Source organism: Acinonyx jubatus, chromosome D4, assembly GCF_027475565.1.
Source record: "Acinonyx jubatus isolate Ajub_Pintada_27869175 chromosome D4, VMU_Ajub_asm_v1.0, whole genome shotgun sequence".
NCBI lineage: Eukaryota > Metazoa > Chordata > Mammalia > Carnivora > Felidae > Acinonyx > Acinonyx jubatus.
In genome coordinates, this window is record NC_069391.1 from 62,071,689 (window position 1) to 62,095,756 (window position 24,068).

General features: G+C 36.2%; 1 protein-coding gene across 7 annotated transcripts; it reads left to right on the plus strand.

Annotated features, from left to right (window-relative positions):
* The first annotated feature begins 960 nt into the window (after positions 1-960).
* On the plus strand, positions 961-19,522 carry ZNF658 (zinc finger protein 658). Of its 7 annotated transcripts, none has more exons than XM_053205146.1 (7): positions 1,002-1,178; positions 3,184-3,282; positions 3,454-3,512; positions 5,183-5,356; positions 8,799-8,925; positions 9,222-9,317; positions 15,716-19,522. In XM_053205146.1, the coding sequence occupies exons 4-7, from the start codon at positions 5,345-5,347 to the stop codon at positions 18,607-18,609; spliced, it is 3,129 nt and encodes a 1,042-aa protein (XP_053061121.1). In that variant the 5' UTR covers positions 1,002-1,178; positions 3,184-3,282; positions 3,454-3,512; positions 5,183-5,344; the 3' UTR covers positions 18,610-19,522. The 7 variants fall into 7 exon arrangements, with proteins under 7 accessions (XP_014923806.3, XP_014923798.3, XP_053061121.1 ...); XM_015068315.3 differs by having other exon boundaries at positions 5,203-5,356; XM_015068312.3 differs by lacking the exon at positions 5,183-5,356 and having other exon boundaries at positions 985-1,126.
* The last annotated feature ends 4,546 nt before the right edge of the window (positions 19,523-24,068 follow it).

Genomic DNA, 24,068 nt, shown 5'->3' on the forward strand with positions numbered 1-24,068 from the left:
TGCAATACGTTCAGGAGTAGAATATAGTGATTCACCACCCACACACAACACCCAGTGCTCACCACAACAGATGACTTCCGCAACACTCATCACCCATCCTGCCCATCCTCTGCCCACCTCTCCTCCCAGTACTCCCAGCACCCGCCAGTCCCCACAGTCAAGAGTGTCTCAGGGCCCCTGGGTGGCTCAGTCGATTAAGCATCTATTGATTACGCTCAGGTCATGATCCCAGGGTCATGCTCTCTCCTGCTCTGTCTCAAAATAAATAAGTAAAACTTAAAAAAAAAAGTCTCCCATGGTGAACCCCATCGCCCTTCTTATCTTTTCTTCCCCTATGTACATCTGTTCTGCCCCTCAAACTCCACATTTAAGTATCTTTAAAAATAAGAACCATTCCCTACATTGTACAAATAATCACACTAACCAAAGTAATGGTAATTTTCCATTATATTTCTAGTATCTAGGCTATATTCATGTTTCTCCAATTGTAGTCTCTTGTAGCTGTTGTTTTTTTCCAACTAGAATCCAACTGAGAACCATGCTTTGCAATATGTTGTCATGTCATAAAGTTAAAGTCTAATCCACGTATCTGGAGACTTAGGAAAAGTCTTCAAGGGTCAAGTCCAGTTGTCATGTCCCAAGGCGCTAATTGAGGGGGGGGATGGGGGGAAGGCTTCTAACATTACTTCCTGCAGTTTCCAAGTTTTGTGGGAAATGTAGTCTTTTTTTAATGTTTATTTATTTTTGAGAGAGAGGGAGAGTGTGTGAGCCTGGGAGAGGCAGAGAGAGGGTGAGGGAGACAGAGGATTTGAAGCTGGCTCTGTGCTAACCGCGGGGGGGGGGGGGGGGGGGGGGGTGGCGGGAGGCTTACTGGACCGCAGGAAGGGTGAGATCACGACCTGTGCCAAAGTGGGATACTTAACCTACTGCGCCACCCAGGCCCCCTGGGAAATGTAGTTTTAAACGTCACGGGCCTACCGCGCAGCACTCTGGGAATCCAGCTTGGGGGCTCATTCTGCGCAAGTGCACATCCAGCCCTATCTCTTTCCGAGGGCCTTCTCTGCCTGAAGAGGACACGATCTCGGCTTCCTTGGGTCTGTGGGGGAATAGAGGCTGCGCGCCGGGGGTGAGAGCACTGGGGACACGGCTTCGCGAAGTGTGGGGCTCTGCCAGGTCGGGTAGGTTTGTGTGCGGCGAAAGCCAGGGGGAAGTTCGAGGAAGCTCCCGGCAGATTCTCCCCTCCTCCAGCCTCTGTGCATGTGCGGGGGGGAGGGGGGGGTTGGTTCCCACCTACTTCTGCGGAGCAGGTGGGGCTGAGTCCCCTGTCTGGAGAAGGTACTTCCTGTGGGCTCTGGGTGCTGGGACTGTGGGCAGTGGAAAGGGAATCCGCCTTTATGATTTCGATGAACACGAGGCTACCAACAGTAGCTTGTGCATTAGTCTGAGAATTAAGTGTGTAAGTTGCTGTCACAAGATGCTTTGTTCCCTTTGGTATTTTATTTAAGCCTCACAATTGCCTTTAACATTCCATGTTAAAAAGTGAAAGGAACTTACTGGGGACGGAATGATATACCTGAGGGCACGGCTGGTAGGTGAGAGAGGCTGGAATAAATACAAGTAGATTTTACTCCCTACTTCTTACTCTTTCCAATATCCATTCTGCCCCAAACCCAGAGGTGAAACCTTTGGAGCTCTTAGCAGAGTCCCCAAATTTTCAGAGGAGATATGATTGTGAAGTGAATATGGACAGAACCTCACAATGTGGTAAATATTTCCTGGGATTTGTGGATTCTTTTTAGAGCCCCTCCTTCAGACAGAGACTCTTGAACCTTCCTGCGCTAACCTATCTCCATCCTCAGAGGCACATTCTGATAATCTAACGCAGTGCTGGCCAGTAGAAAGATAACACAAACCAAACATAATTTAAAATTTTTCAGTAGCGACAGTGAAAAGATTAAAGAGGTGAAATTTGTTTTACTGATGTGTTTAACTCAGTATATCCAAATTACTATTTTGATTTGTGAGTAGGCACACTTCAGGTGCAGTAGTTGCATGCAACTAATGACTACATTACTGGATTTGAAGTGAATTGCAAAGTCACATTTAGAGTGTTAAATGGAGATTTCAAATGCAGTAAATTTGTTTCTCAGACCTGGATCCCAGCCCCTCTGGAGGAAAGTAGGTCTTAAGATAGGAAAATGAGAGCCCTAGAAACCATTGTCAGCTCTTCTGACAGATCCTTCATTGGAGTTTCAGAACAGAGGCAGAAGGTTCAGGAAAGGCACAGGTCCTGATTTTCTATACCAGAAGCAGTTCTTGATCCCTGTACAGCATGAGTGATGTATATTCAGGAGTATTTTCATGAATTGTGTAATTTTAAACAGCTAGCTTACCCCACCTCCGCCGCCCCCCCCCCCCAATAAATCCTGCCAAAATATGACTCTTGGTAATGTCATCACACCCCTGAAGCCATCATAGACTGGACAGTGGCACTGGACCTCCTTGTAGAAGGTGGTAACTTGAGGTTGAGAGGGGTGGGTTACTGTCATGCTGCACAGGAACAGGCACGTCACTGGATGGCTGGTGAGGACATGATGCCCAGGGACGATATAACCAGTCAGAACTGGTGAAATCTTAAACAGCACCCAGTTTCCTTCATTCTCCCCTCTTTCCAGATTCTGAGCTGCCCTCACTCTATGTCTATCAGCACATATGGCATCTAGTTATGCGATGCTCCCTATTATGTAGGTAATAATAAGAGGAGAGTAGAAGAAAGGCTTTCTATATTGGACACTTTGGAAGCCCAAAATATTGGTCCTGAAAGAATGATTTTTGTAAAGACACCCAAGGCAGAATCAAGAACTAAGCACAGTACTGTTTACTTAAATAGATAAGTACTATAGGCATCTTATTAAAAAATATGTCTTATAAGTTGCAACCAAGTTAGAACAAAAAGTTAGAAAATATATTTCTTGCATAAAGCATCCCATCTTTATTTTGGAGTTTTCTGGGGAAGTTCTAACTCAAGGTATAAAGACAACACAAACTTGATTAACAATCACATCTAAGTAATTTTTTTAACAGTTTAAATGAAGGTAGAAGGTTTTACCTTTGTATGCCTGAATTTGTTTAACCAATCTCCTTTTGTTTTATTTTGTGTTTTTTGTTGTTGTTCTTAATTAGAAGGGGACATAAATTGTTAATTCATCGACTTTTGAGTTACACAGCAGTGAAAAGACAAGTTTAAGCCGACATAATCATATTGGAGATGCACTTGTTCAGGTACTGCCTCTGTGTGGTCCCTCCTGTTCCTTCTCAAGAATGTCAAAGGGACATTCTTCTATAGGGAAACCTTTTTTTCTAGCTGGTGTTATGGAAATTTTTAGGCAAATGAAAATAGTTGTAAGGCAGACCAGGTGTCTCATAACTCTATTTTTCTTTCCTTTTCCCCAGGAGAACCTTTTCATTTCTTTACATTCTTCAAGGAGCAGCAGAAAATGAACATAGCTCAGGTGAGTTCTGTTTTAATAATCTGTTTGTTTTACAGTAGATTTTATAAGGGCTTAGGTGTCTATTCACATGGAAAAGTAAAAATAGAAATGGATCAGATGCCTTCATAGGTGGAGATACAGATGAAGAGCAGAGCAAAGGTAGCATGTGGATATATGTAGATGCTCTTGTATTACAATTTTATCAAATTGGAGCTCTAAATCTATTTTTGAATTTTTGGTAGCCATGTCAGAGTGTTAGACAGACAATGCTTTTAAAGGTCAACACTGATGAGATGATTACGCAAACTGATACCTCATAGAATGTTAAGACATTTTAAGTTCAAAAAAAATCTGTTTTTCTTTTTTTTTTAATTTTTTTTTAACATTTATTTATTTTTGAGACGGAGAGAGAGCATGAACAGGGGAGGGTCAGAGAAAGAGGGAGACAGAATCTGAAACAGGCTCCAGGCTCTGAGCTGTCAGCACAGAGCCCAACGCGGGGCTCGAACCCACGGACCGCGAGATCATGACCTGAGCCGAAGTCAGACGCTTAACCGACTGAGCTACCCAGGCACCTCCCAAAAAATCTGTTTTTCGAGTAGGTGATTTAGTTAACAATTTGTCAGTAATAACTCTAAAATAATATAGAACATTGTCTCTACTTGTTTTTCAGTAAAAGTAGAAGACATAATGCTAAATGCGAACTTGGTCAATTCTGTTTTCCAGAAATTCAAATATAAGAGTTGAATAAGACATTTTTTCTGATGAATCAACTGAATATCCTTAAAATTACTGTCCATAAATATTTTGAGTACCCTTGGTATTTGGATTGCTCAGCAGACAACTTAAAATTGTGTTCTGTTTCAAATGTTTAAATACTTTCTATTCACACTTGGTTTCTCTCCCACTTGCCTATCATATCCAGTGACCAGAGACTTGACTGTAATCACATCCTTGAGTCTTGTCAAGTCCTTTCTTTACCTGACTTTTCTGAGCACTTGTCTCTGCTTCTCACTCTGCCCTTCTGGAAAATTTCTTGGTTAGTGTCTGTGACACCCTCCGCTGGCTTTTTCCTTCCCCTGCTGCTATCTTTGTGGAGTCATCTACTTTCCCTTGTACTTTCATGTGGCTCATCCCCCATTTTTGTCCTTGGCCTTTAATCTGCTCTATTATCTTGGTATGGTTTTATTCTCTTTATTTTTTTCTAAACTTTATTGAGATTCAGTTCATATACCATGCCATTCACCCATTTTAAGTGTAGAATTCAATGATGTTTTAGTGTAAATGTGCAGATATCACCACACTCAATTTGAAAATACTTTCATCACCTTAAAAAGCACCTCTACATTTTATCCCTTCTCATCTGCTCATTTGCCTCTAAGCCCCAAGCAACCACTAATCTATTTTCTGTCTGTATAGATTTGCTGATTCTATTATTTCTTATAGGAGGGTTCTGCCTATGACAAATTTTGTTTTTGTTTATCTAGGAGGGTTTTAATTTTTCTATTTTTACTAGTTATATAATTCTTGGTTGACAACTTTTTTTCTTTCAGCATTTGTCATACATCATTTCATTACCTTCTGTCCTCCATGGTTTCTGATTAGTAATCTGTTTTTAATACTGTTGTACATGATGAGTCACTTCTTTCTTGCTATTTTCAGTATTGTCTCTTTGTCTTTGTATTTGACAGTTTGATTTCCATGTGTTTAGGTGTGGATCTCGCACTCTAAATTTATCCTACTTGAAGTTTGTTGAGCTTCTTGGATTTGTAGATTAATGTTTATCATGAAATTTGGAGACTTCTTGGCCATTGTTTCTTCAAATATTCTTTCAGACTTTCTGTTTGGGACTCATGCATATGTTGGTAAGCTTAATGCTATCCCATATTTCATTTTCTGTCATTATTTTTTCTTTGTTTCTCACACTACATAATTTCAGTGGGCATATTGTCCACTTTGTTCATTCTTTCTTTCACCTGCTCAAATCTGCTGTTGAACCCCTCCGGTGAAATTTTGATTTAGTTCTTATATTTTTCAACTCTTGAGTTTCTATATAATTTGTATTTGTTATATTTCTATCTCTTTATTGATATTCTTTATTTAGTGAAATTTTTTTTATATTTTCCTTTAGTCCTTGGACATTGTTTTCTCTAGGTACTTGACCATATTTAAATAGCTGATGTAAAGTTTTTGCCTAGTAAGTCTAATGTCTGCTTCCTTAGGAGTAGTTTCTATTAATTATACCTTTTCTGCATATGTGTCTTTCTTTCTTTTCTTGTTTACTAATATTTTTGTTGCAAATTGGACATTTTAAATAAAATAATGTGACAACTCTAGAATTTCTCCTCTCCATAGGGGTCATTGTCAAAATTTATTTTGTTCAGTGACTTTTTAAAAAATTCTGTAGAGCCTGTGTTTCTTGTCATCTGAGGCAGCTAAAGTTGTCTACAGAAATTTCTTTAAATGCCTAGAACCAGTAAATTTTCCAGTGTTTGCTAAGGAGATCTGTGCATGTTTGGGAATTCCTTCTACAGTCAGACAGGCAGTTAATAACTCTGCATTAGCCTACACTTCCTTCTAATGCCAAACTCAGAGTCACCTAGAATTGACAGCTTAGACCCTTCTCACATCTTTCCTAAGCATACTCACAGCCTTGGGTGTATGCACAGCTCTGTGCAAGTATATGACCTCCTAGATTTCAGGAATATATCAGAGCTGTTCAAAACATTTATGGACATCTCATTATCCAGCTTTTCCTTTCAAGCTTCTTAGTTAAGCCATTAATTGCCCCAGCTGTTATCTACCACCTCAGATAGCCATTAAGTTAAACAAATGCCTTTAGTTGCTGTTGTATTTAATGTTTATTTATCTTGAGAGAGAGAAAGCATGTGCATGTGGGAGGAGCAGGGAGAGAGGTAAAGAGAGAATTCCAAGCAGGCACCATGCTGTTCACACAGAGCCATTACAGAGCTCAATCCCACAAACTGAGATCATGACCTGAGCCGATACCAAGAGTCGGACACTTAACCGACTGAGCCACCCAGGTGCCCTGCCTTTAGTTGTTTTTCACAAATGCCTGGGAGAATAAGGCTTTTCACGCTTTGAGCTAGCTCAAATAAAGGCATCCTGATAAGCAGGATCTTTTAGGAAACCACCAAACAGGTCAAATAATGACAGTTTTCTGTGAATGAGGCTTTGATGGATCTCCAACCCAGTTCTGCTGTTGTTGTGGTTGCCAGGCTTCTGGTTGCAGACCATTGGTTCTCAAACTACTGCAGAGTTGGGAGAGAGAGGGATGGGAACAGGGTAAGTTAAAAGGATATGGATCAGCATCCTTACTATGATTCCTCTGGTTTTTTTTAATGTTTTGAAGATAGCCTTTGTTAATTTCTATAATTTTGCCAGTTTTTTCATTGTTATTTATGGGCAAGAGAAATTTCTTAGATCCTTACTTCAACGTTTATATTTACGTCACTTGTTAGCTTATTTTTTTTTAATCCAAGTGATTTCATTAAGTCAGATAGTAAAGAGATTGGCAAAATGAAAGCAATGCCACTTTTCTCACTAATTTTTTTAGTTTTGGAGGATATAATTAAAAATTTTTTTAGATTAAATTTTATGAGGGGTATTCCTGTTCTTTTGTTTGTTTTAGTTACCAGCTACTGAGTTTCACACACAGGAGGTACTCACTTAGTAATACCAAAGACATGAATGAACAAATAATTGGATACATAACACTGGGGGGAAAAGCTTGCTTCTATCCTATTATTTCTTAGTCTTTTTCTTTTTCTTTCCTATTTATAATTGTGATAAGAACACTTACATGAGATCTACTCTCTTAGCACATTTTTTATGTGTATAGTACAATACTGTTAACTATAGGTGAGCTACACAGCAGATCTCTAGAACTTAATGACTTTGCATAACTGAAACTTTTTACCAATTGAACAGCAACTCCCCAATTTCCCCTCCTCCCAGCCCCTTTGAAGTGCTTTGTTGTGGAAATTTTCCCTTTTCTCATTTTCTAAGATTCTACCCTTTCCTGACTCTTACTACTTTTCAGAAAACTTTTTTTTTTTTTTGATTTTTTTTTTTTCAACGTTTTTATTTATTTTTGGGACAGAGAGAGACAGAGCATGAACGGGGGAGGGGCAGAGAGAGAGGGAGACACAGAATCGGAAACAGGCTCCAGGCTCCGAGCCATCAGCCCAGAGCCTGACGCGGGGCTCGAACTCCTGGACCGCGAGATCGTGACCTGGCTGAAGTTGGACGCTTAACCGACTGCGCCACCCAGGCGCCCCAGAAAACTTTTTATTTAGCTTTGTGGCCTATACTTTATTTGCCACCCTCTTTAATATTCAGGCTTCCTCAAATACTGTTTGGTATTTTTCTTTCCTCAGTCCCATATGGGATGCATAGCAAGCATATAGCTCAAATTGTTGTCTGTTTGCCTCTTAAAATTTTAGGTACAACCCAAATTGCTAATAAGTCCTAAATTTTTGCCGTCATTTTAGACCTCGCTTCTGTGTTCTAAAACCATGTGTATACTAGTTTAAGAGATAGGTCCAGTTTTATGTTCACAGACCCTTCAAGAACAACATGAACAGATCTGTTCACTAAAACTTCTAACATTTATTTTCCTTTTGTTTTCTAAATGTCAGTGTTTAGCATCAACATTCCAGAAGCTGCTCGTACGGTTAGACTAGGTGGTTGCACAAGAAGGTAGTTATCAAATTGGTTGTTGCTGCTGCCCTGTGATTATATCCCTATCATTATATTCATTGTTGTTACTTCAGTTAAAATAATGTTCTCTTATATTGCTCTCTATGGTTCCAACTCCCTGGTAAGTTGTTCTTTGCTCTTCATGAACTCTAGATTTATGTTATCTTTATGTATTTATTTATACCTAAGTTTGATTGTGTAAAATATTTTCACAGCTTACATGTTATCTCTTCTTTGTCTCTCATTATTTACAATGATGATGCCTGAAGAGGGAATGAACATCTTAGAATTCTCTAAATACCCACGGTAATCACTTGGGATGTAGAGGAAGAATTGTAGGAAGCCTCTATACATTGAATTTTTTTGTCTTAAAAAATCTATGGTTTATAAACAGATATAAATGAATTATAGTAAGTTAAAAATCTTGATAACTGAGTAACTCCACAAAGACAAAATTAGGTCAGAAATAGATGCCATTTAAACCATTTGTTTTAAAGCTTAAAAGTAAACAGGAAAAATAGTAATTCTCAAAGATACTTTCTTTTCACTTAATTCTGAATCCGTGAATAAAATGTATTGTCACAGGGGTCTGTGTCATTCGAAGACGTGGTTGTTGAATTTACCCAGGACGAATGGCAGTACATGAGCCCTGCTCAGAGGACACTGTACAGAGATGTGATGCTGGAGAACTATAGCCACCTCATCTCAGTGGGTAAGCATACCTTAGTATGTGACTTCCTCTAGGTTACATTTACTTTTTTTTTTAAAGTTAACAAAACACATGGACTCTTTGTAGAGATTAATGTTGTACAGGCTTTTGAGTAAGAGGTCCAAGATAACTGAAGCCTTTAAGGAAACAGAAACAATGTTTATGTTACTACTTTCCATGGAAAACTTCAATTGAGCACATTATTTTGCTTCTTTTGCTGCTGTTAACTTTCTACACCTTTGGAAACCAAAAAGCCAATGGATCTGGTCTATATATACCCTCAATTGTCATGTTTACAGGGTATTGCTTGACCAAACCCAAGATGATCTTCAGGTTGGAGCAAGAAGAAGAGCCCTGGTCCTTAGAGGAAGAATTCCTAAACCAGAGGTACCCAGGTGGGTGAGCACTGACAAAAGGAAACACTTGGGGTAGTTCAACTTTTAGGGGAATACCTTCGAAAGTTTGTTTTATCCTTTTAAACAGCTCTATTGAGATAGTTTACATATTGGACAATCCACCCATTTAAAGAGTACAATTCGGTGGCTGTTCATATATTCACAGATACGTGTAAACATAACCACACTCCCATTTTCATCACCTCAAAAAGAAACCTTATACCCTTTAGCTATTGTCTCCCTTCCTCCTGTCCCCTACAGCCTTAGCAATCACTAATCTACTTTCTGTCTCTATAGATATGCCTATTACATTTCATGTAAATGGAATCACACATTATGTGGTCTTTTATGATTGGTTTCTTTCACATAGGATTACAAGATTCATGTGTATCAATATTTCATCCTTTGATTGACAAAATAAGGTCTCATTGTTTGTTCATTCTTCAGTCATTAGATGTTTGGGATTCTACCTTTTGGCTATTATTGAATAATGCTAATAGAAGCATTCATTACAAGTTTTTGCATGGATTTATGCTTTTTTTTTGACATGTGTTTTTATTTATTGAGTTATACTTAAGAATGGAATCACCGGGTTTTATGGTAACTATTTCAGGAACCTCCAGACTATTTTTCACAGTGCCTGCACCATTTTTCATTCCTAATGACAGCATATGAGGGTTCTGATTTTTCCACATCTTCACCAATAATTGTTATTATCTGACTTGTATCCATCCTAGTAAAAGAGAAGTGATGTATTAGTGAAGTTTTGATTTGCATTTCTGTATTAGTCATCTGGCCTGGCATAATAAAATGCCATAGTCTGGGTGGTTTAAACAACAGAAATTTTCCATAGTTCTGGAGGCTGGAAGTCCAACATCAAGGTGCCAGCATAGTTAATTTCAGTGAGGCATCTTCCTGGCTTGCAGATGACTGCCTTTTGACTATGCCTTCATATGGCCTTTCCCGTGTACTTGCATGGAGAGAAAGAGAGCTGTGATGTCTCTTCCTATTTTTATAAGGACACCAACCCTATAAGAGTTGGAGCTCTACCATTATGACTTCATTTAGCCTTAATTATTTCTCCAAAGGCCTTATCACCAAATTACATTGAGGGTGAGGGCTTCAACATATGAATTGCAATTCAGTCTATGACAATTTACCTGTTCACTAGTGATGTCAAGCATTTTTTCATGTGCTTGTTAGTATTTGTGCAAACTAATAAACAATTTCAAGAATTTCAAAAATTATAGTTTCAATATAACTCTTAGAGCAAAAAGGTAAAATCATCCTGAGCGTGTTTACTGAAAGTTTTTGTTGTGAAACTATTAAAACATATTGTGTAACATAAAAATTGACATAATTTTTGGACCATGCATGTTTCCCAGTCACTAAATATAAATGATTTGATCATATTAGTTAGCTAAAAAAGATATTCCTAAATAAGTATCTTTGAAAGATTGTAATAAAAGGATAGTAAAGTTATTAAGTCAAAAATAAAATAGTTTAGGGTTTCATGTTCTCATTCAGGTTTGAATTTAGGCAATAAATGCATAACTTAAAAAAAACGCCCTCTAGTCAAGAGCACAAGTTATGCATTTGAATGACTACACCAAACAATATCATACCAATTATCATAAAACACAAAATAATGGAGTACTAAGAATTTAAAATTCACCAGGATTAGGAGGTAATAATGTACTTTATCTGATTATATTAGACATGCTATGAACATTAAATAAGTATGCCTATATAAACATAGATGATATTTATATTAAAGGGAACCATATATTTGTACATGTATCCTAAAATCAAAGAACAAGCCTTTCAAGTTCCCATGGATTTATTATAAGATAGTGAAATGCAATATTAGTCTAAAAAAAAAACCTCAAATCCAAATTAGAATCCCAAAAATAGTAATCTGAACATATTTTGATAAATCTAGAAATTAATGATAACATAAGTAAAAAAAATATTGATATGGATATTTCAAAGATTACCTCTTTTAAACAACATATAAATACAAAAGGATATCAAATCCAAAATTGCATGACATTTATAAAAATAAATATGCATATTATTAACATTAGGATATGTGTAAGTTAATGAACAGAGGTAAATTGGTAGTCTCCTAGTAATAAATTAAGCAAGAACAATAACAAAAATGTACTAATACAAGCAGAATTTAAAAGTGAAATTAAAAATTAATAAACTGGAGGATTGAGAAATTGTATGTTTCTTAGAATAAAAAACAGTAAAATGAATGAAATTTGAGCTAACCCTAACAAAAACAAAAGAAGCACTTATGTGATAAATTCAAGATTGTAAAATTTAATGCAATATCAAAGCAAATTTCATTCATAGAAGTGATGTGATCGGATTTGCTCTGTTAGATATGTAAAGCTGTGAGAGTTAAGTAGTATGAAACTGGAGGTGGGATAGTTTAATATAATAGTGAAACAGAAAAGAAAGGTCAAGAAAAACACATATGCTTTATAGATAATTGGTCTTTGACAGGTGGTTCTATTCCCACAGATCAGTGGAGAAAGAATCTTGAGGTAATCTTTTGGATCTACATGAAAAATGGGATTCAGGTGGCTTAAAGTCCTGATTTTCAAAGCAAAACTAGAAATATTCTATATGATAATGAGAATGTGTTCATGACTCTGCTTAGGGAAGAAATTAATAAGATATAAAAAGTATTAACTGGGGGAAAGATGGAGTAATGTATTTTGTTTTACTCTGCCCACTAAGTACAGCAAAATGTATACGTGTGTGTGTATGTGTGTGTGTATGTGTACAGACATAAACATAGACCTATATATATGTATATGTATATGCATATTATATATAAAAGTATATATATATATATATATATATTTGTGTGTTTAGAGAGAGAGAGGGAGAAAGACAGAGACAGAGAGAGAGGGAGAGAGGGGAAATGTAACATTCTGATAGATAACAAAACAATGAAGGTGAACTAGGGGCCTTGGCACTTGATAAAATACAGGGTGGTTAGTGTTAGGAAAATGCTGGTAGGGACCCTGATCTCTTACCCTTCTCCATTGTTAATAGAACAGCCCACTCCTCCAACTCCCAAAGGTGTCTGTGGAAGTTTAGTCCACACTTGGCAGTAGTGAAGCTGCACTCCACTTTTGTTGGCATGATTTCAGAAGAGGTTGGCTAAGACTGAACATTAATTTTGATAAGTCCTATTTATTAATTTTTTCTTAAGGATCATGCATTTGTTGTGCTGTCTAGAAGTATCAAAACTCAAAGTAACACAGATTTATTCATGTGTTTTCTTCTAGAAATTTTTAAATTTCACATTTTATATTTTATGATCCACTTGGTTTTCATAGACAGGATGAGTTATGTGTTAAGTTTAAATTTTTGAAAAGGGGAGTCTAGTTATTCTAGCACCATTTTATTGAAAAAATTATCATTTCCTATTGAATAGCATTTCCATTTTTCTTAGAAAATGGATGAACATCTATTTTGTATATGGTACATAAGTATAAATATATGTGTATATTTGTACTTTTATTCTGTACATTTAAGACTATATATTTTTGTGGTATCTCTATTCTTTTTTATTTATCTACATATTTATCCTTCCCCAGTACCACATTAATTTTATTACTGTAGGTTCTTAATTAGACCTTGAAGTCAGGTAATGTGAGTCCACCAATTTTCTTCTGTATAAATTTTAAAATGATCTTCTTGGTATTTACAAAAAGCATGCCAGCTATTCAACTGGGATTGTATTGAATTTATAGATCAAAAGAGGATTGATATCTTAACAATATAGATTCTTCCAATCAATAAAGAACATATACATATCCTTTTATTTATGGTTTCTTTGATTCTTTTTATCAGTAGTTTCCAGCAGATACCAAGTATTTTGTTCTTTGTTTTTTCAGCACTATGGTAAATCATATTCCTTGTCAGATTTAAAATTCCAGTGATAATTGCTTGTATATAATTGGCTTTTGTATATTGGCTTTGCATTTTGCCTTGCTGAAAACAGTTATTAGTTAAGGAGCTCTTTTGAAGGTCTTCTTGGGGCTCTCTGGGTAGACTTACTCTGTATCGTTTATTTCTATTCTTGCTTTATTGCATTGGTTGGAACTTCCAGTCTGGAATAGAAGTGCTGAGGGTAGACAGCCTTGTCTTTTTCCAATCTTAGTATTCAGTCTCTTATTCTTAAGTAAGTCTCTTATTCTTAAGTATGATATTAGCTACAGGCTTTCTGTATATTCCCTTTATAATAGGTTAATGGATGGAATTTGAATTTTGTAAAATATTTTTTCCCTTAAATGATGTGATTTGTCTTCATTCTTTAGATGATTAAGATGATGGATTACATTGATTGACTTTTAAATATTGCAATAGTTTGTATTCTTCGGATGAACCCCCACTTGATCCTGATAAATCATTTCTTTTCATATATAGTTCTTTTTGATGCTTTTTTTTTGAGGATTTTTACATTTATGTCATGAGGGATATTGGTCTGTATGTTTCTTTTCTTGTGTTTTCTAGAAGAAATTATGTAAAATTGGTATATTATTATTATTATTATTATTATTTTTAATGTTTGGCAGAGTTCACTAGTTACTACCATCTGATCCTGGAGCAGTTTCTTGGAACTACATCTTTGTCGATCACATATTCAGTTTCTCAGATGCTGACCTATTGTGTTACCTCTTCCTTCATGAGTTAATTTGGTAGTTTTTTCAAATGAAATTTGTCCATTTCACTTAAATTGTCAAACTTATGGGCATAGAGTTTCCCCTAATATTCTTTTACTGTCTTTTTAGTATCGTATCAGTATTTATGTCCCCTCTTGCATTTTTTTCTGTTATTAATACTGTGTGTCTTCTCTTTTTTCTTCTTGGTTTTAGCACTTAAAAAAAATCTTCAATGAACTAAGCTTTGGTTTCATTTTTTTCTCTGCTTTCCATTTTCATTTTCATTGTCGTCTTTAGTCTTTATTATTTTCTTTTTTTCTTTCTTTAGATTTAATTTGTTCTCTTTGTCAAGTTTGTTAAAGTAGAAGCTTAGGTGACTGATTAGAGGTCTTTCTTTTCTAATATAAAAGATTGTAAGCTATGAATTTATCTCTGAGAACTACTTTAGCTGCATCCCACAAATTTGTATATGTTCTAAACAGTTTTTGTTTTCATTCAATTCTCAATATCTTAATTTCTTGGGAGATTTTCTCTTTGACTAATGGATTAATTGGAAGTATATTAACTTACAAATATTTTGTGTCTCTCCAGGTAACTTTGTGTTAATCATTTCTAGTATAATTTCTCTGTGGCTTGAGATTATACTTTATACAACTTCTGTTCTTTTATATTTGTAAAGATTTTTCTTGTAGTCCATGATGTGGTCTGCCTTGATGAATATTTTATGTATATTTAAGAATAATATGAATTAAGCTATTTTTAAAATGTTCTTGGGTTTTGAGAGTATAGTTATTCCAAATGCTGCTGCATCCCTTCTAGCTATAATATTGTATTCCTGCCTCTTTTCCCTTTTTTCCTTCCCCTACCTGCTGTGTTGCCACAAGTACCCTAAAACAGATTTATTTCTTTTGCAGATTCCATAAAGTAGATAGGAATGTGGTTTTAGGAATAGTTGCGGTAGTGATTGTTGTTACCATCCCTGAATGTCCTATGAATAGAACTTGCTTAGGATTCTTCATGATCTTTCCACTAAGCTCTTGGTTTGGCTCATGGAAAGAAATTTTGCAAGTGTCCAGTCCTTTATACCTGTGGCAATGGAACTTTCATTTCCTGTTAAACCTATCTAGAACCACAGGGAAATATTCCATTTTTTTTAGGCTTGAGTAGGGTGCATATTGTCAAAAAGATTTTCTGTTCTGTTAGACTATCTTTATTTCAGACCTTTGGCCAGAAGGAATAGGGTTTTCTTGTAGCTCTTTTTGTCTGTGTGTTGTTGACTTTGGATTACAGGCTTCTCCAACACTCCAGTACCCCATAGAAGAATTATGGGAAACAGAAAAGCCTTGAAATCCTCTGCCATGTCATTTCTTGAGTCCCAAAGTTCCACATTCCATTTTGTAGCATCTTACTTACTTTTTTATTTATTACTGATTGATTTATTGATTTTCCAGGGATATTTTAATTGTAAGAGGGAGGACTTAGGAAGATAGCTACTCCATCTTGGCCAGCTCTGGAAATAATACCTGTTTTCTTTAAATAACATGGATGAAGAGAGAGAGAGTATATTTCTTTTTCTCTATGTGTATGAATTACTAATCTCTGGGAATGTGACCTGTAACAGTAGATTACAATACATAACAAACATGGCTATAAATTCCTTTCCATAAGAAATGTAAGATACAGAGATGTTTTCGATTTTTCTCATTTTAGGATATTTCAGCATTGATATTCACATTGAGGGGAACCAGGAAAAACAAGAGAAACCTCTGTGGCAAGTAATATTCACTAATAACAAAACATTGAGTAAGGAAGAGGAGAAAGTCTTAGAAAAACCGTTTAACCTGGATATAACTCCAAATTCTTCAGGAAATATGCCTTGTAAATATGACTCATGTAGAATGAATTTGCCAGTTGTTTCTGAATTAATTATTTGTGATAGAAACTATTCAAGAAAGAAGGCTGATTACGTGGATGTATGCAAAAAATTGAAGCTTGATACTAAGCATGAGAAAACTTACACTGGAGAGAAGTCTTACAGATATAATAAAAATGTAAAACCTCTCAGTTATTGGAAAAATCATCAGAAACTTCAAACCCTGGAACAATCTTTTGAATGTAATGAATTTGGGAAAATTTTACATGATAAGACTGTTTGTGTTATAGGAGAGGAATCCTATAAGGGTGATGAATTTAGGGAAAACTGTGATAACTACATGAGAACTGGCACAAAAGAGAAATGCTTTCATCTTAATGAATGTAGGAAATCCAAAACCACTATTGAGAATTACAATAAAGTTCACATGGCTGTGGCACACTATGAATGTAATGAAAGTGGGAATAACTTCAGCAGTATCTCATCTCTCACTCAGCCTCAGAGAACTGCTACAGAACAGACTAGTTTTGCAAGCAATAAGTGTGAAGAAAACTTGAGCCAGAGCTCAGCCCATATAGTACAAAAAAAGACACAAACTAGAGATGAATTTTGTGTGTATAATGGATGTATAAATACCTTCTACCAGAAATTAGACCTTATAGTATGTCAGAGAACTCACACAGAAGAGGAATTGTACCAGCGTGGTAAATACAGGAGGTCCTTCCATCAGAACTTAGCCCTTAGTGTACATCAGCAAAGTGAAACTGGAGAGAAGTCATTTGAATGTAATGAATGCAAGAAATCCTTTTACCAGAAAGTACAACTCATTCATCATCAGAGGACCCATCCAGGGGAGAGACCTGAGGAATGTGGGGAATCTTTTTGTTCAAATTCACACCCTGTTCATTATCCTGGAACTGATATAGGGGTCAGTCTCTATGAATGTAGTAAATGTGAGAAAACTTTCTGTCAGAAGTTAAACCTCAGTGAAAATCGGACAGTTCACACAAAGGAGAAACCTTATGATAATAGTGGATGTGGGAAATCTTACAAGAAGTCTGCTCTCGTAGTATGCCAAAGAACACACACAGGGATGAAGCTCTGTCAAAGTAATGTATATGGAAAAACATTCTCCAAGATGTCACATATCAGAGAACATCAGAGAATTCACACAAGGGAGAAATCCTACAAATGTATTGAATGTGGCAAAGCTTTCTCTAAGACATCACATCTCAGAGCACATCAGAGAATTCACACAGGTGAAAAACCCTACAAATGTGTTGAATGTGGGAAAACTTTCTCTAATAAGACACACCTTAGTGCACATCAGAGAATTCATACCGGGGAGAAACCCTATGTATGTAATGGATGTGGGAAAACTTTTGCTGATAATTCAACCCTCAGAGCACATCAAAGAATTCACACAGGGGAGAAACCCTATGAGTGTAATGAATGTGGGAGGCCTTTTACCCATATATCTGTTCTCAGAGCACATCAGAGAATTCATACTGGTGAGAAACCCTATGAATGTAATGACTGTGGGAGATCTTTTGCCCATAATTCAGCCCTTAGAGCACATCAGAGAATTCACACAGGAGAAAAACCCTATGAGTGTAGTGACTGTGAAAAAACTTTTGCCCATAAATCAGCTCTCAAAGTACATCAGAGAATTCACACAGGAGAGAAACCATATGAATGTAATGAATGTGCAAAAACTTTTGCCCATAATTCAGCCCTCAGAGCACATCAGAAAATGCACACAGGGGAGAAACTCTATGAATGTAATGAATGTGGGAAAACTTTTTCACAGAAGACACACCTCAGTACACATCAGAGAATTCACACAGGTGAGAAACCTTATGAATGTAGTGAATGTGGGAAAACCTTCTCTCAGAAATCATACCTCAGTGGACATGAAAGAATTCACAAAGGGGAAAAACCTTATAAATGTAATGAATGTGGGAAAACATTTGTTTATAAGGCAGCTCTCATTGTCCATCAAAGAATTCACACAGGAGAGAAACCCTATGAATGTAATGAATGTGGGAAAACTTTCTCCCAAAGGACACACCTCTGTGCACATCAGAGAATCCACACAGGGGAGAAACCTTATGAATGCAATGAATGTGGGAAAACTTTTGCTGATAATTCAGCCCTCAGGACACATCAGAGAATTCACACAGGGGAGAAACCCTATGAGTGTAGTGAATGTGGGAAAACTTTCTCCAAGACATCACACCTCAGAGCACATTTGAGGACTCAAACAGGGGAGAAACCCTATGAATGTAATGAATGTGGGAAAACTTTTTCCCAGAAGTCATATGTTACTGCACATCAGAGAATTCATACAGGTGAGAAACCCTTTGAATGTAATATATGTGGGAAACCTTTTGCCCATAATTCAACTCTCAGAGTACATCAGAGAATTCACACAGGTGTAAAATCCTATGAATGTAATGAATGTGGGAAGACTTTCTCCCAGAAGTCACACCTAAGTGCACACCAGAGAATCCACACAGGGGAGAAACCCTATGAGTGTAATGAATGTGGGAAAGCTTTTGCACAAAATTCAACTCTCCGAGTACACCAGAGAATTCACACAGGAGAGAAACCCTATGAATGTAATGAATGCAGAAAAACTTTTGTCCGTAAGGCGGCTCTTAGAGTACATCACACCAGAATGCACACCAGAGAGGAAACCCTTACATGTAGTGAATTTGGGAAGTCCTAATGGGACTCAGATCTTATTGGATAACATATATTAAAGAAGCTTATGTCACATAGACTGGCAAATTGTTTCCTTTTCCGCTAGGCACATACATAGCTTGTCTAACAATCTGTCCTTCATTCAAGTGATGCTGGTCATGGAATATGACACTATTACATTTAATCTAAGTCTAACCTTCAGAAGTCACCTTACATTCTTTCTGGCCTATATTATACTGTATAGAGATATTTCCAGGGCAGACTTCAGTGCCATGTATTAAATATGGTAGAACATAAGGTGAAAGAAGCCAAATCTGAATAACTGGGTGAAACAACATCTCCACTAACATCTTCACAAGTTGGCTTAAAAGAAAAACATCAAATTGTACTCTGTTGAGCTTTTACAGATTTTGTTCTATTGGTTAAACACACATAGCTTAGATAATTCTGTTATGGTGGGACAAAACCCTATGAATATAAATGTCAGGAAGACCTATAAAATTCAGCCTGTCACTATGTATCAGAGATTCCATATGAGGAGAAAAGCTGTCAACATCTTGAGTGATCAGAAGCCTTCATTAAAAATTAGAGAAATCTCAGGGAAAAACGCAAAAGCCTTTACTAGATGTTAAACATCAAATAATTAAGATTTGACCAAAATCTTATACTTTGATAATTTATATTTTAATGAATATTGAACAGTTGTTTCAGATTTTTTTCCTGAGGAAATGTATCAGTTTCAGAATTGAAGATAAAATCTTCACCTAGAACTGTTGTACCTAAATTTGTGATTTATATATAACTTCAAGTTTTATAGAAAACATATAATAAAATATTCACCTGTACAGAAACTCACTGTGGAATGTGAAGTTTTAAAGATGGAGGAATAACTTAAATTCTGTGTACAACCCCAATAAATGTTTGTGGCTAGTCTCTGAGCTATGTGGTACATCTGTATTAGTTTGTGTAATAATTCATTATTGGTTATGAGTTCTAGTAGAAGACAGCAATCAAACCTCCTCTGGACCAATCCATTTTCCTTTTTGATTTATAATTTATGTTCTTCTGTTGGCTTCCTTCAGCTTGATGCTGTTGTTGCTGTGAGATTTTGGCCTGCCTGCTAGTGTGGCCCTGTTTTTCTAGGATATTGGAGATCCATAAGATTTCCTAAGTATCCTCGTGTATCTGGATGGGTGAGTGGGCTGAATGTTGATTCTTACATGGTTTTTTGGCCTTCGTTATATCGCACAAGTGGCTTATTTTGCACTGTGTAATTATAAAGGAAATCATCTCATCCCTCTTGTATGCATGTAGCCTGGGCATCTCATGTAGGCTCGTTTTCCAACCTCATAATGTATGCTCACACTGCAGCATTGCAAACCAGTGTTATTTCTGTCCTGCTTTGACAGTAGGTTTTGGAATTGGAATGAAAAAGGCTACTTTCATGTCATAAGTACCACACTGATATTGAAAAACAGACTAACTTGAGAACAGGTATTTTTTTGACAGTGGGTGGTTACCACCCAGCGGCATCACTACCAAAGAAAGCCATTGGATGAAGGCTGTATCATAGTACCAGGGCTACTACACCAGCCACTGAATCAGCACTCCTTGTGACAAGGAAGTTCCAGCAGCTAAGAAAATGTTTGCTCTTCCTCAGTCTCTGTGCTTTTCCTCAGTCTCTGACACCTTGATGCAACTTGAGCTTATTGCACAATGTTCAAAGGGAAATGAAAGAAAAAAACATCTCTTTCCACATGTCTGATTTTTTCAGAAAACTGTATGAAAAGGAAATTATCAAATCTTGAATACATTAAAAAAATTAACTTCAGTTTAGAATAGTGTTAGATTTAAATAATTACCAATACTAGGTCCTATATACCCACCCAGTTCCTCTTATTAACATCTTTTATTACTCTGGTATATTTGTCTTAACTAAATAATGACACTGATACATTATTAACTAAACATCATTTTTCAGATTGCACTGTTTTTTCTTAATTTTTTTTTATATTTCAAGATGCCATTCAGGATACCACATTACATTTAATAGTCATGTCTCCTTATCTTCCACTAGTCTGTGACAATTTTTTAGACCTTCCATGTGTCAGTTACCTTGACAGTTTTGAGAAGGACTTGTCAAGTATTTTATAGAATACCTCTCGATTTGGATTTCTTATATCTTTTTTTTTTTAATGATTGCACTGGCACTACAGATTTGTTTTGTGTGTTCATTTTATTTTGTAGGAAGATCACAGAGATAAAATGCTATTCTTACCATATTAATAGTATATGCTATCAACATGAATAATCACTGACAGTGCTAAGCTTGATCACCTGGTTTAGGTTGTATCCCTCAAAATTGTGTAGGTGAGCACTATGCTACTTGGTAAAAAATTATTTTATCTTATTTAGTTTATATTGTACACAAACTAATATCAGAATCCTTTTTATATATTTCTGATTTTAATGTTGGAAACTATAAATACAGATAGGTAAAAGTTATAACACCAAGAATTTAAAAACTTCACACTGATCCAGTATATAGTCCAAAATTTGTGTTTTTAGTGTTTATTGGAATATGAATGAATCATTGCCCTTTGACCCCAAGGATTTAATTTCAGAATTTTATTTTCATACATCATCATCAGAGTAGTGCCCAATTCTTCTAAACTATTTAATTGCTAAAGCTTGGACTTTGAGTAATGAAAAGACTGAAAGAAAGTTTGTGTTTCATGAGCTTATCAACCCAGATCATTGCATTAACCCAGATAACAATAGGAGATATGAACAATGACCAGCCATCATAACTAAGAAATCTGATAATAGGAGAAATAAGTAAAACTTAGAAAGGTGGAATATTAAAAGCTTTTAGCTTGTATAGGGTCTTTCAAAAGCATTGATAAATTGGATGGTACTAGTCAGAAGATTTAAAAGGAATGGGTGTGTTATCATTAGAAAGCTAAGTTTAGAAATATATGCTAAAGCCATAGGTAGATGACATAGATCTATAAAGATGAAGGAGCAGGTTACACCCAGATAATAACTAAACAATGGAAGGATCATAGAGAAGCAAGAGCTACTAGTGAAGCAAGAACACATGGGCATATGTTACTGCACACATATAATGCATATTGTCCAACATAAGTGTGAATGAAAATCTAATAGGAATTCTTATAAAAGCAACACTTCTGGGAGAAAACTATGCTGATTGGAGTACATGTGGAAAACCGTTTTGTTGATAAACACGTTCTCAAAACAGGCATATGCCTCTGATAGAAGATAGTAATGCAATAGCACAGGTAGAATGTAATTATGTCCCTATTGAGATAAACAAGAATAAGACACTTACTACACTACTCTGGAATCCAGAAAAGATTGTTGATGGCCAGAGTGCAGTAAATCCAAGAGAAATAGATCAGAAACCAGCAAGAACAGTGAGAAAGTTGTTAGCATAGAAAATAAGGTAACAAAACACTAAATAAACAACATAAAAAAAAATTATACATGACTTGTCACCAGACAAGAGAAAGAAAAAAGTTACACATTGAAAAATGAACACAAAGTCTAAAATGACAATACTGCCACATTGCCAGAAAATGTGGTGCACTAACAATGACAGTTAAACAGGATTAAAGTGCTGAAGAAGACTCATAGGACCCAAAATGACAATGCTGACAAGTGTGCAATTTATTAGGGAAAGGGACGCAATATAGCATGTAATTATTTGCATCACAGCCAAAGGCTGCTTCATACCACAAGGTTTGGATAATGGCCAGGCATCAGCTCCCATTTTCCTCCATTGTATGAACACAATTTCACTGCCAGAAAAGAGCCATGTGCACAGAATCACTCAGAAGCTCAAAATGGATTTACTGCTGAGGTTTCTTTCCCCTGCCAGATATGTAGGCATATTCTTGCTATGTAATCAGCCCCAAAAGCAGAGGACTCTGAAGGTCTCAGTGAAAACAGGTATAAATCATCAATCATACTGTTATTAATAAACACTGTTGATAAGTTGTTAAAATCTGCCTCCAAACATTTTGGACCGCTGGTTACAAAGAAACATTGTTAATATATTTCATTCCTTAAACAACAGATAATGATGTGCAGATACCTTAGCTCAGGACTATTCTGGGTCTGCAGGACTTAACCCTCACAGCAAAGTCCACCATCCTGATTTTGGGTCAAAGCCTTTTATAACAAGAGTAAAAACAACAACAAAATTCATTCTTAGTTTGATAGCAATCATGTAGATGTGTCTTTCAATAGCATATAATCAAATAGATAATCAAAACACATATACATATTTCAAAGAGTTGTAATAATCAGGGAGGGTTTGTACCATTTAAACCATCCTATACTGCAGCACAAATTGTCTTATATTTTTATATTTTTCCCTTTTGTTTGCCTCTCTGATCTATAGCTATCTGTGCTTTTTGGTATACATCTATTGAATAATTAAGAACCCTAGTCAATCTATCATCACTTAAGTCTAAATCTGTAGGCCAATTCTGTTTCATAGAATAGTATTCTGTGAAATGAAAACCATAAGAGACAGACACATTAGTATTATTCCACACAGTCATTGTCTGAGCTCTGGTCTATTTGTTGATTAGGAGTACATAAAACCATCCTGGAAGTATGTTTATTAAATTAGCCATTGTACAGCTCCCTCGTTTTTTATTTTTATTAAAAAAATTTTTTAATGTTTATTTATTTTTGAGAAACAGCATGAGCGGGAGAGGGCAGAGAGAGAGAGGGAGACCTAGAATCTGAAGCAGGCTCCAGGCTCTGAGCTGTCAGCACAGAGCCCAACGCGCTCGAACCCACGAACCGTGAGATCATGACCTGAGCCAAAGTCGGAAGCTCAACTGACTGAGCTACCCAGGCGCCCCAGCTCCCTCGTTTTTTAGAAGAAGAATTTTGGTAGTCTTTGTCCCAAGGGACATCTAAATCTAAGCTAAAAGAGCATATCATTCACTTGTTCTGAACTTTTCAAAAGGCACCAGAGTGATCTTAGATTTTCCTCCCTTGTAACACCCAAAGGTTGGCTACTTTCCACTAAGCAACAATCTCACATTGTACTCACTTACCATTAATTGAAAAATAAACCTTTCTCCTTGAAGTCAGTGATGGTAATGGTAACAAGATGAGATGACCAGGCCTTATTCTTTGGGCCATTCCCAATCATATAGAGTTGGATTGGATAAATACAGAGAAATATATCTATTCAACCCACTAGGCAACAAAATATTTGCATAGTCAAGCCCAACTAGGTGAAATATAAAGAGAATTTTGTCCATCCCATCAATATCTTGGGAATTCTTGTTATTAGTCAAATTAATACACATAGTTTCTGGTTTTGGAATGTTTCTTGCACCTTAATTTTAGCCCTGTTAGGGCCTTCCAGATATGGCATTTAAAAAAGAAAATTGTAAAGTATAGATGAGTTGTATGTAAACTTATTTTTCATCCCCTATG

Coding starts and splice junctions, on each gene's coding strand:
- ZNF658 (XM_015068320.3), top strand. Junction 8,926..9,221: donor TAGCCACCTCATCTCAGTGG/GTAAGCATACCT, acceptor TCATGTTTACAG/GGTATTGCTTGACCAAACCC. Junction 9,318..15,715: donor CCTAAACCAGAGGTACCCAG/GTGGGTGAGCAC, acceptor TTCTCATTTTAG/GATATTTCAGCATTGATATT.